The sequence below is a fragment of the Sinohyriopsis cumingii genome, unplaced genomic scaffold (assembly GCF_028554795.1).
Source record: "Sinohyriopsis cumingii isolate HCF-2022 unplaced genomic scaffold, ASM2855479v2 utg002820l, whole genome shotgun sequence".
Lineage (NCBI taxonomy): Eukaryota > Metazoa > Mollusca > Bivalvia > Unionida > Unionidae > Sinohyriopsis > Sinohyriopsis cumingii.
In genome coordinates, this window is record NW_028316312.1 from 408,628 (window position 1) to 423,896 (window position 15,269).

Consider the following 15,269-nt stretch of genomic DNA (forward strand, 5'->3'; position numbering starts at 1 on the left):
ATAATAATAAATGGGACTAAATGACTCTGGCAAAGTCAACTAAATGAAAAACATAATAAAAAGAAAAAAGGGGGAGGAAATTGGCCCATGAGATTAATATGTCGCTGGGACAATAGTACGACCCTAAATCGGAAGTCCAAACTTATGGAACTCGGACCTCTAAAAGTCCTAATGGAGGTCGGAAAGTACATAAGATTTTGGCTTCATGGGTTTTTTAAAAAACTTACAAATATGATGATAAAAAAGAAATTAACCCTGCAAAATTTATAATTGACATTATTGTTTTATACAATTAACATATACAGATGTATTATGGGAGGACAGGGTCAAACCACACTAAATACAATTTTAGATGTAATCAGGGTGTCACTTCTAGGTTCGAACCAGCTCTATGTGCTGGGATGGGGCTAAGATGTGTCAACAATAGAAGTGCGAGAACCCTTATCTGTTTTCATGTGTGAAGCATCGGGTTTCAACTGGACCGAATTATGGACTGGTAAAGTGGCTTTTAATAAGACATAGACTTGACAGGTGGAGATGTATTTAACCTTCAGTGTGAAAGAATGAATTTGATTTTCTCTCTCTGTTCTAACGGATCGTAAAGCTGCAATTTTCTACAGAGATTTAGGGATATTATTGTTTAATGCCACACAAGGGTAAAGGAGAGTATATAGTGTAAGTTGTCAATAAATATGTAAATAGGTATTTGTTTTATGGATTTATTTCTGAACCGATCACGTTACGATATAAGCTATCACTTCTTTCAGCTCAGCCAGGATATGTTGTAATATGTCCTCGATTTCACTGCTCTCACTATGTTGGCTGCGTACAGTCATTGTGTTCATGTCTCGTTTTCTATTCCATTCTTGTTGATGGAGAAAGTTTGCTTCTTCCTCCTTTTTACTGCTAACAATATTCAAAGCTTTAATCGTCTTCTTGTTTCTTCTTATAATTGTCGTATTTGAAAGATGGGCATTGTCGATGACATCTTCAATTTCTGCCATAATAGTAAAAAATACAACAAATCGTCTGAAACTGATAATGTTATGTACTGAGTGTTTGTTGTAATACTTGTATCTGTAGCAGAAGTAGTTGTAGTAGCACCAGCAGCAACATAAATAACGCCATGATTGGTATAAGGACGGATTTACTGTCTACTCCTCGGTCATGGCACTATACAGAACTGTAGTGTTTCCTGGTTCAGCGTACGAATAATTTTTTTTTTTTACGTATTAAATGAATCACGCAACTCTCTAAACAAAGGAGTGTACAAAATCAGATGATGGATATAACAAGTAAGACGTGCTCTGATTGACTTAGCCAGAACTAGACTTGCTACCGCTGGCATCGTACTAAAACTCATTTCTAGTCAGTTCACTTGGATATAAAAGGATGGGTTTCACCAGATTTTCATCCGTACTCAAAGAATCAAGATGCGGATTAACATCGGTTCGTCAATAATTAATTCCAATGTGCTGTGCAATCTAGATCGCCAGGCATATGGGAAGTCAAAGTGGGTTATAACAAGTCTCATAGAGACAGGAATATTTCGCAGAGATATTTACGTGAAACCGTAAAGGTTTGTCCGTGTAATCTTGGGAAATGGTCCTGCGGTGTAACGAATGAAGCAATGTGGCCAGTGATTAATGGCCTGTATGAACACCCAACTGTCTTTGTTAGGGTTTGGAAAAAGATACTACTCACTGATCGCCAGCTTCACCATGTTAGTGTTTGTAAATGGATGCATACACAAATATCTATACTCTAGCCCTTTTGAGCATGTATGATTTGTTTGTGTAACGTTTGTATGCAGAAAAACAAAATAATATAGGTTTTCTTGCGCCCTTTATGCATGTGTAATGATATGTGGAATAATGAGTCTAAATATGTGAGCTGCCAATGTTTAGCATGTGTGATTGTACATTCGATCGTAAGCAGGTGTGTTGGTGACTATCACATAACTTCCCTTTCACTCGTATGTTTTGGTTCAAACGTTGGTACTGGATAGTGAAGTCAAGTTGTTGGGTTCATTATGTGTTAGTAATCATTACATAATTTTCCTTTCCCTCTTCCGTTTATTTTTTTTTTTTTTTTGTTTGTATGTGTGGATGTGCGGATGTTTTCTTTAAGTACGTGTGTGGATCTGTCAGACTAGTTGGCAGTCATTGTCTCCCTACTCCATTTTATGCACCGAACCTCTTCCATATAAGACTGTGAGTGTGTGAGTGAATGCTGATTGGTAGCCACTGTCTATTCCCTACCTTTCATCGTCCTTTTCATTGTATGGGTGGGTGTTTGTCCTTAACAGCATGGTCCATTCTTATTTTACAATTTTTGACATTCTAATGTTAAATTGCTATATGGCCCCTTTGCAGTATTAAACTCCTTACGGTTGAATGTGGTCATTCCAGTCCATATCGTTCCCTATATTACAAACACCCTATACCCACATGCAGACATCCATTAAAACGCCAAATTCAAAAGCTGTATCTTAAGAGTATAAGAAGAGTAACGTAACAGTATGTACTTACACACCATTGATCTCTGAACCGTGTAATAATCCTGATGTATCATTATTGAAAGACATGTGTATCAAGAGTGCTCTGTATAAAGAGTGGTGTGTGTCAAGAGTGATATGTATCGAGAGTGCTGTGTATATTACTCAGAAAGTGCAGTTATTTGTACCTAGTGTTTTTGAACAAAAGATTTTTGTAACATATCATTAACAATCAACATAACCAGCTTGTATTCTTAATAATAAATGTACCATTGACACATTATATACACAGTACACGTATAAAAGAAACATGTAAACATTAACCAAATATTGTAATTTAAATCTCGAAATGTCATTATACACTTCATAATTAATCAGGTTCTGTTCAGAACTTCGAAAAGACTTGATGAGTAAGTGGTACTGTTTCAGATTGTCGTCTCTACGGGAAAGCACATGTGATAAGCTGTCAGTTCTTTGCATGGTTCATTAGTAGGCCATCGATAATCGATTAGATTGATTTGTAACCGAAAGAAGCAGAGGTGTAGAAGGACAACATATAATATTTATGTCATTCGGTATTGTCAATTTTGTTAATGGAATAATGTACAGCGTCATCAGGCCTTTCTTGCCACGTGTATTTTCTTCACACTCATTGCATTACATATCTAATATGAATGTCCACAATTCATATGGAAAAAGGCTCATTATGATGGTTGTCTTCTTCTGCATCACTACAAAAAAGAAGAAAGGAAACCATGACAACATAGTGTCAGCATTGTCTAGTTTTGGTTTTCGTGCCCCGAGGTACAGACAGGCACAATGAATCTTTGTCCAGCCCAAAAAATTAGAATAACTCATGGTAATGTATGCATTTAATTAAATACGCAGAATATTACACTACACAGTGTGGGTGAGTGGTCAATTAAGTATCCATAGTAAATTAATACTCTTTTACTTTTTATGACTATAATCAATCTATCATATATATATATATATATATATATATATATATATATATATATATATATATATATATATACTTGCATGTGCATGACCAGATTATTTTTTGTGTACGTGGAGCTGGAAAATTATAACAGAAATCATAAAAGAATAATTAACTTTGAAAATTGATATTATATCATTCATATTATATCATTCATATTATATCATTCTGTTCATGTATACCAAAATAAAGATGATGCAAAATCCAGGTTTAGCTTTACAATATTGGAGCATTGAAAGAAACAAAATGAACATAATCCTTTAAAAGATAATAATCTTTGAATATCTACCGGTCCCTTCATGAGAGGCGAGTTAGTTTCCTCTTCGCCAGCAAGACCAGGTTCAGCACACATTATGGTTTCTTCTACACGGGAAGCTATATCCACTTCATGTTTAATAGGAACTGGGGTCAAACACGTGCCTTCTGCAAAGACAGTATATCAATAATGGAGGGTTACATATTTCAAAATATATCAGCCTTGTCAAATAAATTGTGGAAGAGAGTTACAGCTATAAAAAATATTTTTTCTATGACGTCTTGCGTCTGAACGAGAGAGTGGATCAAGTTTCGCATAATTTCATTTTGAATTCGCAACCAACGTAAGTATCTGCATGAAATGGCTTTTATTATTTCAGTTTCTATATGCACAGGACAAAGACTGTATCAAATGTGATGGTAGTATCCTTTCAGAATGTGGCTGCCATGGTTCTATTTGATGAGTGTTACAACAGGTGACATATGAATTGTATAAGTGCTTTGTCATGTTTCAATTTAGATAGATGAGAATATGATGGTCTTAAAGGTCCATGTTCTTCTCCGTACTTATATTTGGTTTAAATATTTTATTATTGCTAGGATAAAAATGGATTGTGTGTAAGTTCTGGCAACTTAGATTAGCTCTCCTCCTGCATAATACGTATATTACAACATATTTCAAGATGAAAACAATGACTTACATTGAAAAACGAATGGAGAGAGAGAGAGAGAGAGGCATTCACAATTTGAGTACGTTTTTGAAATCGTCCGGTATCCGTTAAATAATTGCATAATTGTTTTAGATTTCTTTATATGCATCGCCTTCTTTAAAAGCAGTAAAAATATGCTAATAGCCGGATATGGCACTGAGAGCAATTTTCTCGTCAAATCAGATCGTTGCTGAGAATACTTGGGTCCTAATATCAAGAAATGTATGGTGGTTTCAATCTGAAGCTTAGCTTACTCATTGACCACAACTCATGATGGTTTGAATGTATTTCAACTACAGTGGAAAGATATTTGTAAATATGGTATTTTATACATTTCATAGGGGTTATTTTGAATGGATGTTTAAATGTTGTCAGACTTTGTTAATATTTGTTGAAGTTTAGAAACCCACCCAAAGTATGTAATGTGTTATAGTGCGAATTTAAAACATATCTTTACCAATTTGTAATTAATATAATGTAACATGGGTGATAAGAGAAATTAGAATTCCCTACAGTGTATGATATTAGCAGTACTTATTTGAAGTGACATGGTCAAAATACACGGTGTAATAACTAATATGCCATGAGAACTTTAAAACATATTCCTAAAATTATAGTGTAGTTAGACAGCGCGATCAACGTAACGACTAAACTACACTTCATCCAGTGAATGTAATAGCAAAATGAAGACCGAGAGCTCCTTAAAAGTGTTTGAAACAAGAAGATATGTGTGTACCATGGTATCATCTGAGCCGTACCGATTCAATAGGTGGTCAATTAAATATCAGGTACAATAATTTCCCTAACGCGTTTCACGGTGGATCCTACTGACACCCGATAGTCCCTATATCGGTCCAGTATATTCCTACGCATCTAAAGTCATCATTATATTTTCCTTCAAATGTGTTCTGCATTCGTAAATGTCGTGTCAATAGATCAGCAAATTTTTATAACGTCAATTGCTTGCAAAACTGCCCGGATGTGATGCATCATTGAAATCATCAGAAATGTATAATACACCGACAATTGTAGATACGCATTTTTTTCTCTACTTAAGGTACATTTGTGTTGTTGTACTGCACTCACAATTTTTCTATATTGTTGCATTGTTGAAAGGCATAAGTAATATTATAGTTAAAAATTACTAATAGTAATTAATCAATGAAGATGACATGTGGAATTACCATAGTTCATTATTTCCTTTCGTCCAGATTTCTTTAGCTTTTTGTACAGAAACAATCCACCAACTACAAGACAGAGTATCGTGGCACCCACAACGCCAACGACAATATATGTTGTTGTGTTCGATTTATCAACTTCATCTTCCAGATGTATATCGATATCAGGGTCCACTATTTCAATAACTGTAAGGTTGTCTGTGACATTGAATGAAGCTGCTCTTCCAAGGGTTATGATATTAGACACTTTTCCCTTATTGCCATTCTTATCCACAGCGCGGATGCCAACATACCAGAGCTCTTCGTTCTTACTGGATCCAGGTGTACTTCCTTCAAATACTAACTGTTCAGTTTCACCTGACGGTTTGGGTATTATGTCAGTGGTGTCGAGAAGCATACTGGAGTCAAAGTCGTCGATGAGAGTGTGGATACTGTTTGACGTTCTTACCTCATAATACCTGGCTAAAAGCACACATACAGGTTATATATATATATATATATATATATATATATATATATATATATATATATATATATATATGTGTGTGTGTGTGTGTGTGTGTGTGTGTGTGTGTGTGATTGTATGTATGTATGTATCAGTATCCTGAAACAAGTATTGATAATTGAGTGTAAATTGCATTGTCAATACAGTGAAACATCTTTTCCTATCTATTAATCGTTTATTCTCATGTGAGATAATGGTCTTAATTATTTGAAATATAAAATTTAGCTCAAACTTTGTGTGATTTCCAGGAAAAGAAACAAAAATGCATAAATAGAATAAGAACTGACTTCATTTGGTACCTAAATCTTTTCGAATGTTACCTTTCTACCGTTCTTTTTTAATTTATTTGAATCGAAAACATTCTCAAAGTTATTATCATGAACTTCGCTTTCTCTGCGAGTGACGGAAGTCAGTAAACACAAAGAAATCCCCTGAGCATAGACTGCGGACCTCTCAAGTGTACTGAGCAACAACGGGCATCGAACCTGTGAGAATGAACATTACATGTAAGTGTTACAGCTTATATGTTAGTCTAATACATCTTTCAGGAAACAATGTTCATCGTTATTGTTGCTAACCTTTGCCCATATCAAAGTCATCCCCTGTAGCTGTGAATTCAAGGAGAACAGCATTCGCAGTTGCATTAGCAATACGTAGATCCGTGATGGCATCCGGTGGGGAAGTGTCGGGGGCGGAAGAACTGTAGTTTTTCACCACAAATTCATTTGGAATAATACTCCGCATAAAGTCTTGAACAGATTCCATTACAGGTCGTGCTTCTTCGACTGCAGAAGAAAATGTGACACAAGTCATAATTAGGTTAGAAAGAGCACATGTCAGTTGATAGTTTTTTATATAACATGTACAATGAGTTTGTTTTGTTTGTTGTATTTTCATGATGATTGTATGTAATATATGTTTGTAATTTGTAAATTACCTTACTTCAAAATCAAATCTGCTTTATACGTGACTAATGACATTGATTTTGTAAACAACATAATACATATACAATATTTATGTTTAAGTTCAATGGAGGCAAACATGTTTTTGTTAATTAGAGTCTAGGACATTGAAATTTCCCATGGAAAAACCTGGTTTATCTATGACAACTTAGAATATTCTGAAAACAAATTTTTGACCATCAACATGGTTCTACTTTTTGTCTTAACTTTTTGTGCAATGTTGTTTATTTTGAGAAATTAACCGTTCTTGCCTTAACATCTTGAAGCAGAATCTGTTTTATTGTTGTATTCTTTTTTCATCTCGGTAGAATTTATTATTCAAAACATTGTTAACTGGAAATACAAAGTGCTCATCAATAATATTCTTGGACTGGAATATCAATTTGAATTTTAGTGAGTTAAGACAACAACATTTAAAGTATACAATTGTGATATATCAAAGATTCTTAGCACATCGCCGCAACCTAGGCTACGGCCACATTAACATATTGGAGACCACGGGGACATCAACGGGTTCAATATTAAAATTTATTTGGGATACTTCCGGGATTCAATTGGAACTTTATACATTTGGACCTGTGATAAAACTTTTAGGACTATTTGGGATTTCATTTACGATTTCGGAAGATTTTCTTTTACATTTTCATTTTGAATTCGAGGGAAACAAATTATTATCCGAATTATTCAAAATATGCTGACTTTCGCTCTTTTTGTGACTTAGTTTAAAGGTCACTGGCCAACTCTATTGTACAAACGTGTGATATTATTATAGTTATAAACAAAATGTATTAGTTATGTATGCACACCATAAACATGTTTAATTAGACTTAAAACTCCGCTTTATAAAATGTAAAAGCTATTCGGCAATCTCCGTACACAATCGGTAGTTTCCGCGTGCCAAAACCGGATATGACGTACATTTATCCCTTCTATTCAACTTAGCTATTCAAGTGCTTAATTGCCCCAAGTAAATGTATATGTGATATAGCGTATGATCGTGCTTTTATACAGCAAATATGGTGCACTGTGTTGCATACGGATGTAACCAAAAGAGTGATGATGGGAAAAAGAGTTGTTTCTTTTTCCGAAAAACCATGTTTACCAGCAAAAAATGTATTTAATCTGTGGGATCGAATAGGGGAGGGATGGGAAAGTTGTATAATGCATGCCGGATTATAGTGAATTTGGCCCAAGACAATTCGACCCAACTCGAAATACAATTCGGCCAAACTTAACAATAGTTTGTACGTTCTTTTTCTTCAACAAAAAGTAGATGCTATGTAAGATAGGTTTTAGGAAAAAACTAAATTTAGACAAACTATTTTGATATTCTTTGAAAGAAAATAATCATACTTCGTAACGTACATATTTATGAGAGAAAACACAAACTGACATACCTTGCTTGTTCTAGTTAAAATATTTATTTACATTTTTTATGCTAAAAATATATGCATCTGCACAACGACATTCTCAATTTAAGTCTTCCGGTCAAATTATCAATAACCATTTATGAAACAAAAATACGTAACAGATAATATTCCACATAATATGTATATATTTTTCTAAGGGTAGTGTACATGAAATATTATAACAAATATACTTTATTTTAGGCTTCACGTTGTAACACAGCTGCATACAATACATACTAGATTACACATGAGAGAGAGAGAGAGAGAGAGAATAGTGTCAAGAATTGTGTCAGTAATTAGTTGCTGCAATATGAAGCTCTTACCAGTTAATTTTATTGTTTGTTTTTATTTTTCAAGTTGACTTAGTTTGTGCACGCGTAAATTGAAAGTTTGTCATTACTGGTCAATACCGTCGATCATATTTGCTCCATTATTCCGTACAAATTTGAAAGAAAATAATTTTGTGTTTAATTTGTACCCCCCCCCCCCGTACACACACACACACACACTCACGGTACAAAATAAATTGATAAACATTCACTTGTTTGAAAATAAATTGAAAGAAATTAACCTTGCATTGTTATCATTCATTCCTTCTTTTTTCATCATACGAAAATTATTTTTTTAAAAATATATATCCACGAACTCCGTAGATGTAGCGGATGCCGGCTTGCGTATGCATCCTTAGTGTAGTGTGTATCGCTTATGTCAAATAACAAAATCGCAAATGAGACGAAAGTATCACCCGATTGCTTGAAGGCACCTGCCATTTACGCATGATAAGTTACTTATTGCAAACTTACCCAGATTGTATACAATCCAGGTTAACTATAAGTCGATATCTCGCAAATAAAAAAATCATTATTTTCAAATACATTCAATGTGAGTGAAAATGATAATATTTTTGCTAGCATGGGTTACAAAAGTATTATTAAAGCAAATTATTATTGTGTATACTATTTGCCCTGCAAACATTAATTATGAGTACATATGACAAACAAATAGAAGCCCGGGTGATAATCGCAACTGGCAGGGAGCAATACACTCATTGTTTAAACTTACCTATAGGATATCAAATACATAGGTTATTTTATTACAATGCAAACCAACCCCGGAAACTTGACTTTGGTATATTTTTAGTGTGCCGATTTTTTCTTCTGAAGTCGGCTGACAAAAGAAGTCAAGTTTGGTTCCTTTGGATTCTTTAAGTGTGCCTATTTCTTTCATCTTTTTTAAAAAATATAAAGCATGCCGACATATGGGAGCCATCATTGATTCTTTTTACCCGTATTAACGGGAATTTTCAAAATAAATTGAAACAATGGAACAGTTTTGAAAGCGACACAATCTAGTGCGTCGTGCACGCATACCCATATAAGGCTGAACAGTAAATTAGTTTTCATTAGTTTCATCTAAATATTCCCTATCTATAGTTTATAGTGTTTTATTTTACGACAACAAGAAGCATGTACTTCGTATTGTAGGGATAAATGTACTTCATTTCCGGTTGGCGTCCTCTATAGATGGGAAATTGTAAGTAAGGGGAAGTAACAGCGTTGTATCCTTCTATTTCGAATAATTAAATTATTATTTCTTCTTTACACATGACAATTTTTTTTTGTTCTTTTAGTGTGAGTATAACTATCTTTAATCATGTAACGCAAATCTGATATAAATAGAAATTGTTGGAGTATTACCGGTGACCTTTAAGGCCATATCTAAGAACATAGATTCATATCTTAGAATACAAAGTGAAAATGTAAAACTAACGTACAGTATTGCAAAATGATTCCCAAACAACCATATAATTTGGAACACAAGTCCTAATGATTAAAGGTCTTAGCAAACTTATGTGGTACTCTAACATAAATCCTACCCTGAAACCTTTGATGTCTCTATTGTGACCTCTGCAGTAATGATGTGCCAAATGTTAAATAATAATACAAACCAAGAATATTTCCTTACTTAAAAGTTCACTATCAGCCCAAGTCTTTCTTCCAAGAATGGCATTTACGAGCAGCTTTTCTTTTCAGTGAAAAATCACTTGAATTAAATAATTCGAATAAATAAATTCCAGCCCAAATAAAATGATGGACACAAAATTAATACAACTTGTTCTGCTCATATCTTACAGCACGAATACATATTTTATTTCAGCAGGAAGGTTATATAGTTCTGTACTTGACCTCTGGTCAGAATTAGCATTTCCTTTGAAAAAAATATATTACCTAGTGGAAAATCCCGTTCTGGAAGATTGTAAATGTTTATAAGATATAATCCCATTTATAATTAGAAGGCCTGTTATTAAAATTATAATAAAGAACATGGAAAAGATATAAGATATAATCCCATTTATAATTAGAAGGCCTGTTATTAAAATTATAATAAAGAACATGGAAAACACAATGTCTTGACTCAGACCAAGACAAATATGTTTACTTCTTTTAATTATAATCCTAGTCTTAAACCCGTACTTTTCGAAAAACTTATAATAATAAAGTCAACTATTCAGGTCAGGTAGAAAATGAATTTGATTTGGATAAGGTCAAGTCCAAAATACAATTATCTTTAGCATATAACGAAAAAAATCTTAAAAAAGTAACAATGTAAATTATATATATATATATATATATATATATATATATATATATATATATATATATGTGTGTGTGTGTGTGTGTGTGTGTGTGTGTAAGTGTGTTCTTTAACATTTTGATATCCATATTTAGGGTTGCAGGCGCTGGGTCTCTAGTCTTTCTAACAGATAAGATTACATGTATTGGTGGGCAACATTTCCTCAAAATGTTAGATAAATTAACAAAGCAATTGTCTTGACAAGATATCCTCATGTGCGTCATTTAATACAGATCGATATTTACTTTTTTCCTTTTTAAAGATGAATATGAACGTATGTTCCAACTATTTTATGATGCATATATATTCGTCTTCAACATTGAATCTCATAAAGAAACCCATAGCCATCTATACCTCCTGGTAAAGTAGGCGCTCTCTGACCAGATGCTGAGGAATACGTTATGGTTCCCTCATCGCCGGACACTGTTATCTTCATATTGTATCGTCCATCACTGATAAAGTAGTGTTTGTACAGGTAGGTCGTGTATAGACCATCATTCTCATATAGGTCTGCCCCTTGAGGAAAATTAACAATGTTCTTTTTAACCTTGATATTTGTATCCGGCTTGTCATTATTTTCTAGTGACAAAAATAAAGATCCGCTCAGAAAAGAAATCAAATTTAAAAAAAATATGAATTGTTAATTTTAAATTAAAAATTTGAAAAGTTTGGAGAAGCTTAATACAAATATAATTTTAGAGTTTTGAATATGAATCAATGGGAAAACTAAATTTTAAAAGGCCAAAGAAAGCGAGAAAGAAAGAGTAAATAAGATGGCTCGTATCAATTCATAATAAAAGTTGAATAAGAAATGGCACTGTAATAAGACATTATTCTAATAGTTACTTGTGCATGTTTAGTACAAACGAAAAAAGCAAGCGCAATCGGGAAATACGTTGTCAGCCTGTTTTACTCATCTCTCGTGTTCATTCCCCATACCTTTTCCGTCATCATGGAGACCCAGGTTAATGCCTGAACCGTCTCCACGGATCAGCATTCCTGTAACTTTAGCATTTAAAACCGGCGATCTTCCTTTTTCCACATCCGCGTACAAGCGTATGGTAGAAGCGGAAGCAAAGTCAATTTCAGTGTCAGAGAGCCACGATCTCACACGTACGACATCAGCAGTTGAACCACGTGGGTATGATGTAACGTAGACATTATAGCTAGTAGCTTCAGGAGAAGAAAGGGTAATAGTATATGTACCCGCCTGGAGGAAAGAAATATCTGTATAAGTTTGCTTAAATATACTCATTATCTAATGATAAGGAAAATGCACTTTGCACTTTGTCAGATTTCCCAATCAGTAGCAGTGTTGAAGGTTTCTTGGGATTGTTTCTACGTGGCTAAAAGAATGTATGATTTTTCTATAAGGAACCGTTTTACGTAGAAATGCTTTCTTTTTAAAATCTTTCTCTACCTCTCGACCTTTCTAAATAAAGAAATAAATAAATAGAATAATAAATAAATAAATGTGTGTGGGCGTGTCACTCAGATAGTGATATATATATATATATATATATATATATATATATATATATATATATATATATATATATATATATATATATATAATTATTATTATTATTATTATTATTATTATTAAAGCGTGGTTACCTCGCTGGCTGTTATCGTATACTTTCACACTGTTATACAAAATTTACTTACATATTCGATCTAAATTAATTGATTTTCCACATGAATAATCTTTAATTAACTGTGTATGGACTTTAGACAGGGGGACAGAATACTCACCATTGTTGAAGCTTTGTTGTCACCGCAAAGTATAGTTTGAGTTCCTGTAGATGTAATAGCATTCTGAAAGTTAATTCCGTCCGGACAAACAACCGTCAATAACACTGGCGAGGATGATGGTGCTGTCGATTTTACCATCAGCTTGGTGTCCTTTCCAAGACCGTAATCAACTTTAAAGTTTTCTGTATAGTTTTCATTCGCCAATACGTTTTTACTATATGATGCTATCTGAAATAAATATATTTTGAAGAAAACCAGTCTTTGCAATGGACGATATGAAGAATCATTAGTATGTTGTTTTGCACAACAACAAAAAGAAAAAACGTGATACCACACATTTCACCTGTTGATGCACAAATCTACATCTTGCAATGCCAAACAAAAGTGATCAGAATGGCCTTGACATAGATTGCCCACTTTTCTTAAAATCTGTGGACCTTTTACTTAGTTTAAAGCAAAATATGCCATTATATATTTTAAATAGTTATCCAAGATGTTCTTATAGGTGTGTTAAAACAGCCCCTTACCACAACCTGACAAGAAATTAACCCAACTACTTATAAATTGCACACTGGCATTGTTGTTTAAGCTCTATAACATTATAATATGAAGTACAGGATTTACAAACCGCTTCGGGAGTATTTGCATCTGGAATAGCATCACCGGATACGATGACTTGAGACAAGACGTCTATAAATGTTACTGATTGTTTCTCTAAAAATGTGAGAAACTTTCCTCCAGTTGCCTGAGCCAGATCTTTTAAATTCTTTTGAGCGTCCTCCGTGACCGATATTGTATGAACCACGATTCCAGCTTCTATCAGTGCATCCGTGACGTTTGCAATGTAGGGTGGTATATTTTCTTCTCCGTCAGTTAGTAAAATTATCTCGCTCTCCTTCGTACTCATTCCACTGGACTCAAATAACTGAAATATAAGCATGAAAGGTCGGATCAGGGACTTGTACATGCACACGTATACGTCCCTGGTGTGAGTAAAAAAAAAGAAAACAAATACAGATAAAATGTGTCTAAAAGATAAACTTCTTTACAACATCAAACGTCTATAACAACAATAAGCATTAATGTGACCCGTTTATTGTTCATACTGTCGGGTCTCCAATACCGATTAAGCTATACAGAGCAGAGGGACATATAAATAAAGCTTAGAAAACTTGCATCTATCACAACATAGTATTTGGACCTCTACCTTTCGTCTTCAATCAGACGACAAAAACTAATTAAAATGTTGTATAAAGTTACGATTACATTTATGACCACGAAATCAAATATTAGTAATATGATCAAAAGTATAGTTTCAGTATGTCGTTGTTTCTCTGTTGTTCTACAAATCTAGCCATGAGAATAGCGATAAAGTAATTCTGACGTGCAACAAGCATAGGAGAAGTACTATTCCTAAAATGGTATGTAGACGTTTGACTCTAGAAACATTTACATTTTCATATCTTTACATGGCGTTGTTAATATCCTCAGCATCAACCATTGTATCTTCGGTAAGGGGGATAGTGCTCGAGGGTGATTTTCCAAACAGGATTTTTTTATATAAAATACTTTATGAAAAAAATTACTTCGGCTAAGACGAGAAAGTTGTTTTTATGTCAGTTAAAACCAAAGCCCACTCTTGATCCACCAATATAATTATATGTGCCTGGTGTCTGGTATATTGTATGTGCTGATGTGGGCCTTAAAGTGAGCAACATATATGGCTCATTTTGCATTGAGAGACCGCACCGTTACAACCAGTTAAGTTTGGCTTTAATTTTAAAGTGACATTTTTCTGATACCTTGTACGTTCCATTTCCAGATGAGGCACCAGGCTGAGAGGAACACTAATTCATTTCAAACTGATTATTCTGACATATCGACTCTAAGTACAGTTTCTGATAAATTTAATACATTGCAAACGTTTAATGTTTCATGAATTTGGTGCTGGTGAATCAAAGTTTTCATTTTCTCTTCGTATAGGCAATCTAAGAATATATTCAATCCATATCAAGTCCTAAATTAAATGGCAATGCAAATTCTTTGCTGCTTACCAGTTTCGCATTTAGCAGTCCCTGACCAATACCTGTTCCACCGAAGGCAAATAATGACGAAGTGATGTTTTCAAGGATATGGCGATCGGTGTCATTCTTTATTTCTCTTAAAGGAGCCAAGGTTGTTGCAGAATTGGAGAAGGAGACTATTCCTAGATATGATGAAGCCTGGATCAACACAGCAATAATGTATTTTATAGCCTGCCTCATTTCTTCGATGCGAGTCAACTATAATGACATTGAATGAAAAGGTTATCGAAAATAAGCGTGAAGAAGACAAAGCCTCAGAACAAAACCAATTACAACT

At 33.9% G+C, this 15,269-nt stretch overlaps 1 protein-coding gene across 2 annotated transcripts in view; it reads right to left on the reverse strand.

The window, feature by feature from the left end:
- Nucleotides 1-2,722: 2,722 nt before the first annotated feature.
- Nucleotides 2,723-15,269, reverse strand: part of LOC149770038 (calcium-activated chloride channel regulator 1-like) — a 42,907-nt gene continuing 30,360 nt past the window's right edge. For both annotated transcript variants that reach the window (XM_089949491.1, XM_089949492.1), the window contains exons 7-15: nucleotides 14,963-15,190; nucleotides 13,537-13,833; nucleotides 12,909-13,136; nucleotides 12,093-12,363; nucleotides 11,508-11,669; nucleotides 6,727-6,933; nucleotides 5,650-6,105; nucleotides 3,790-3,923; nucleotides 2,723-3,228 (exon numbers count right to left, since the gene is read on the reverse strand). In XM_089949491.1, coding sequence (XP_089805617.1) covers nucleotides 3,226-3,228; nucleotides 3,790-3,923; nucleotides 5,650-6,105; nucleotides 6,727-6,933; nucleotides 11,508-11,669; nucleotides 12,093-12,363; nucleotides 12,909-13,136; nucleotides 13,537-13,833; nucleotides 14,963-15,190 — 1,986 coding nt within the window. In that variant the 3' untranslated portion in view covers nucleotides 2,723-3,225. The remainder of the gene's footprint in view (nucleotides 3,229-3,789; nucleotides 3,924-5,649; nucleotides 6,106-6,726; nucleotides 6,934-11,507; nucleotides 11,670-12,092; nucleotides 12,364-12,908; nucleotides 13,137-13,536; nucleotides 13,834-14,962; nucleotides 15,191-15,269) is intronic.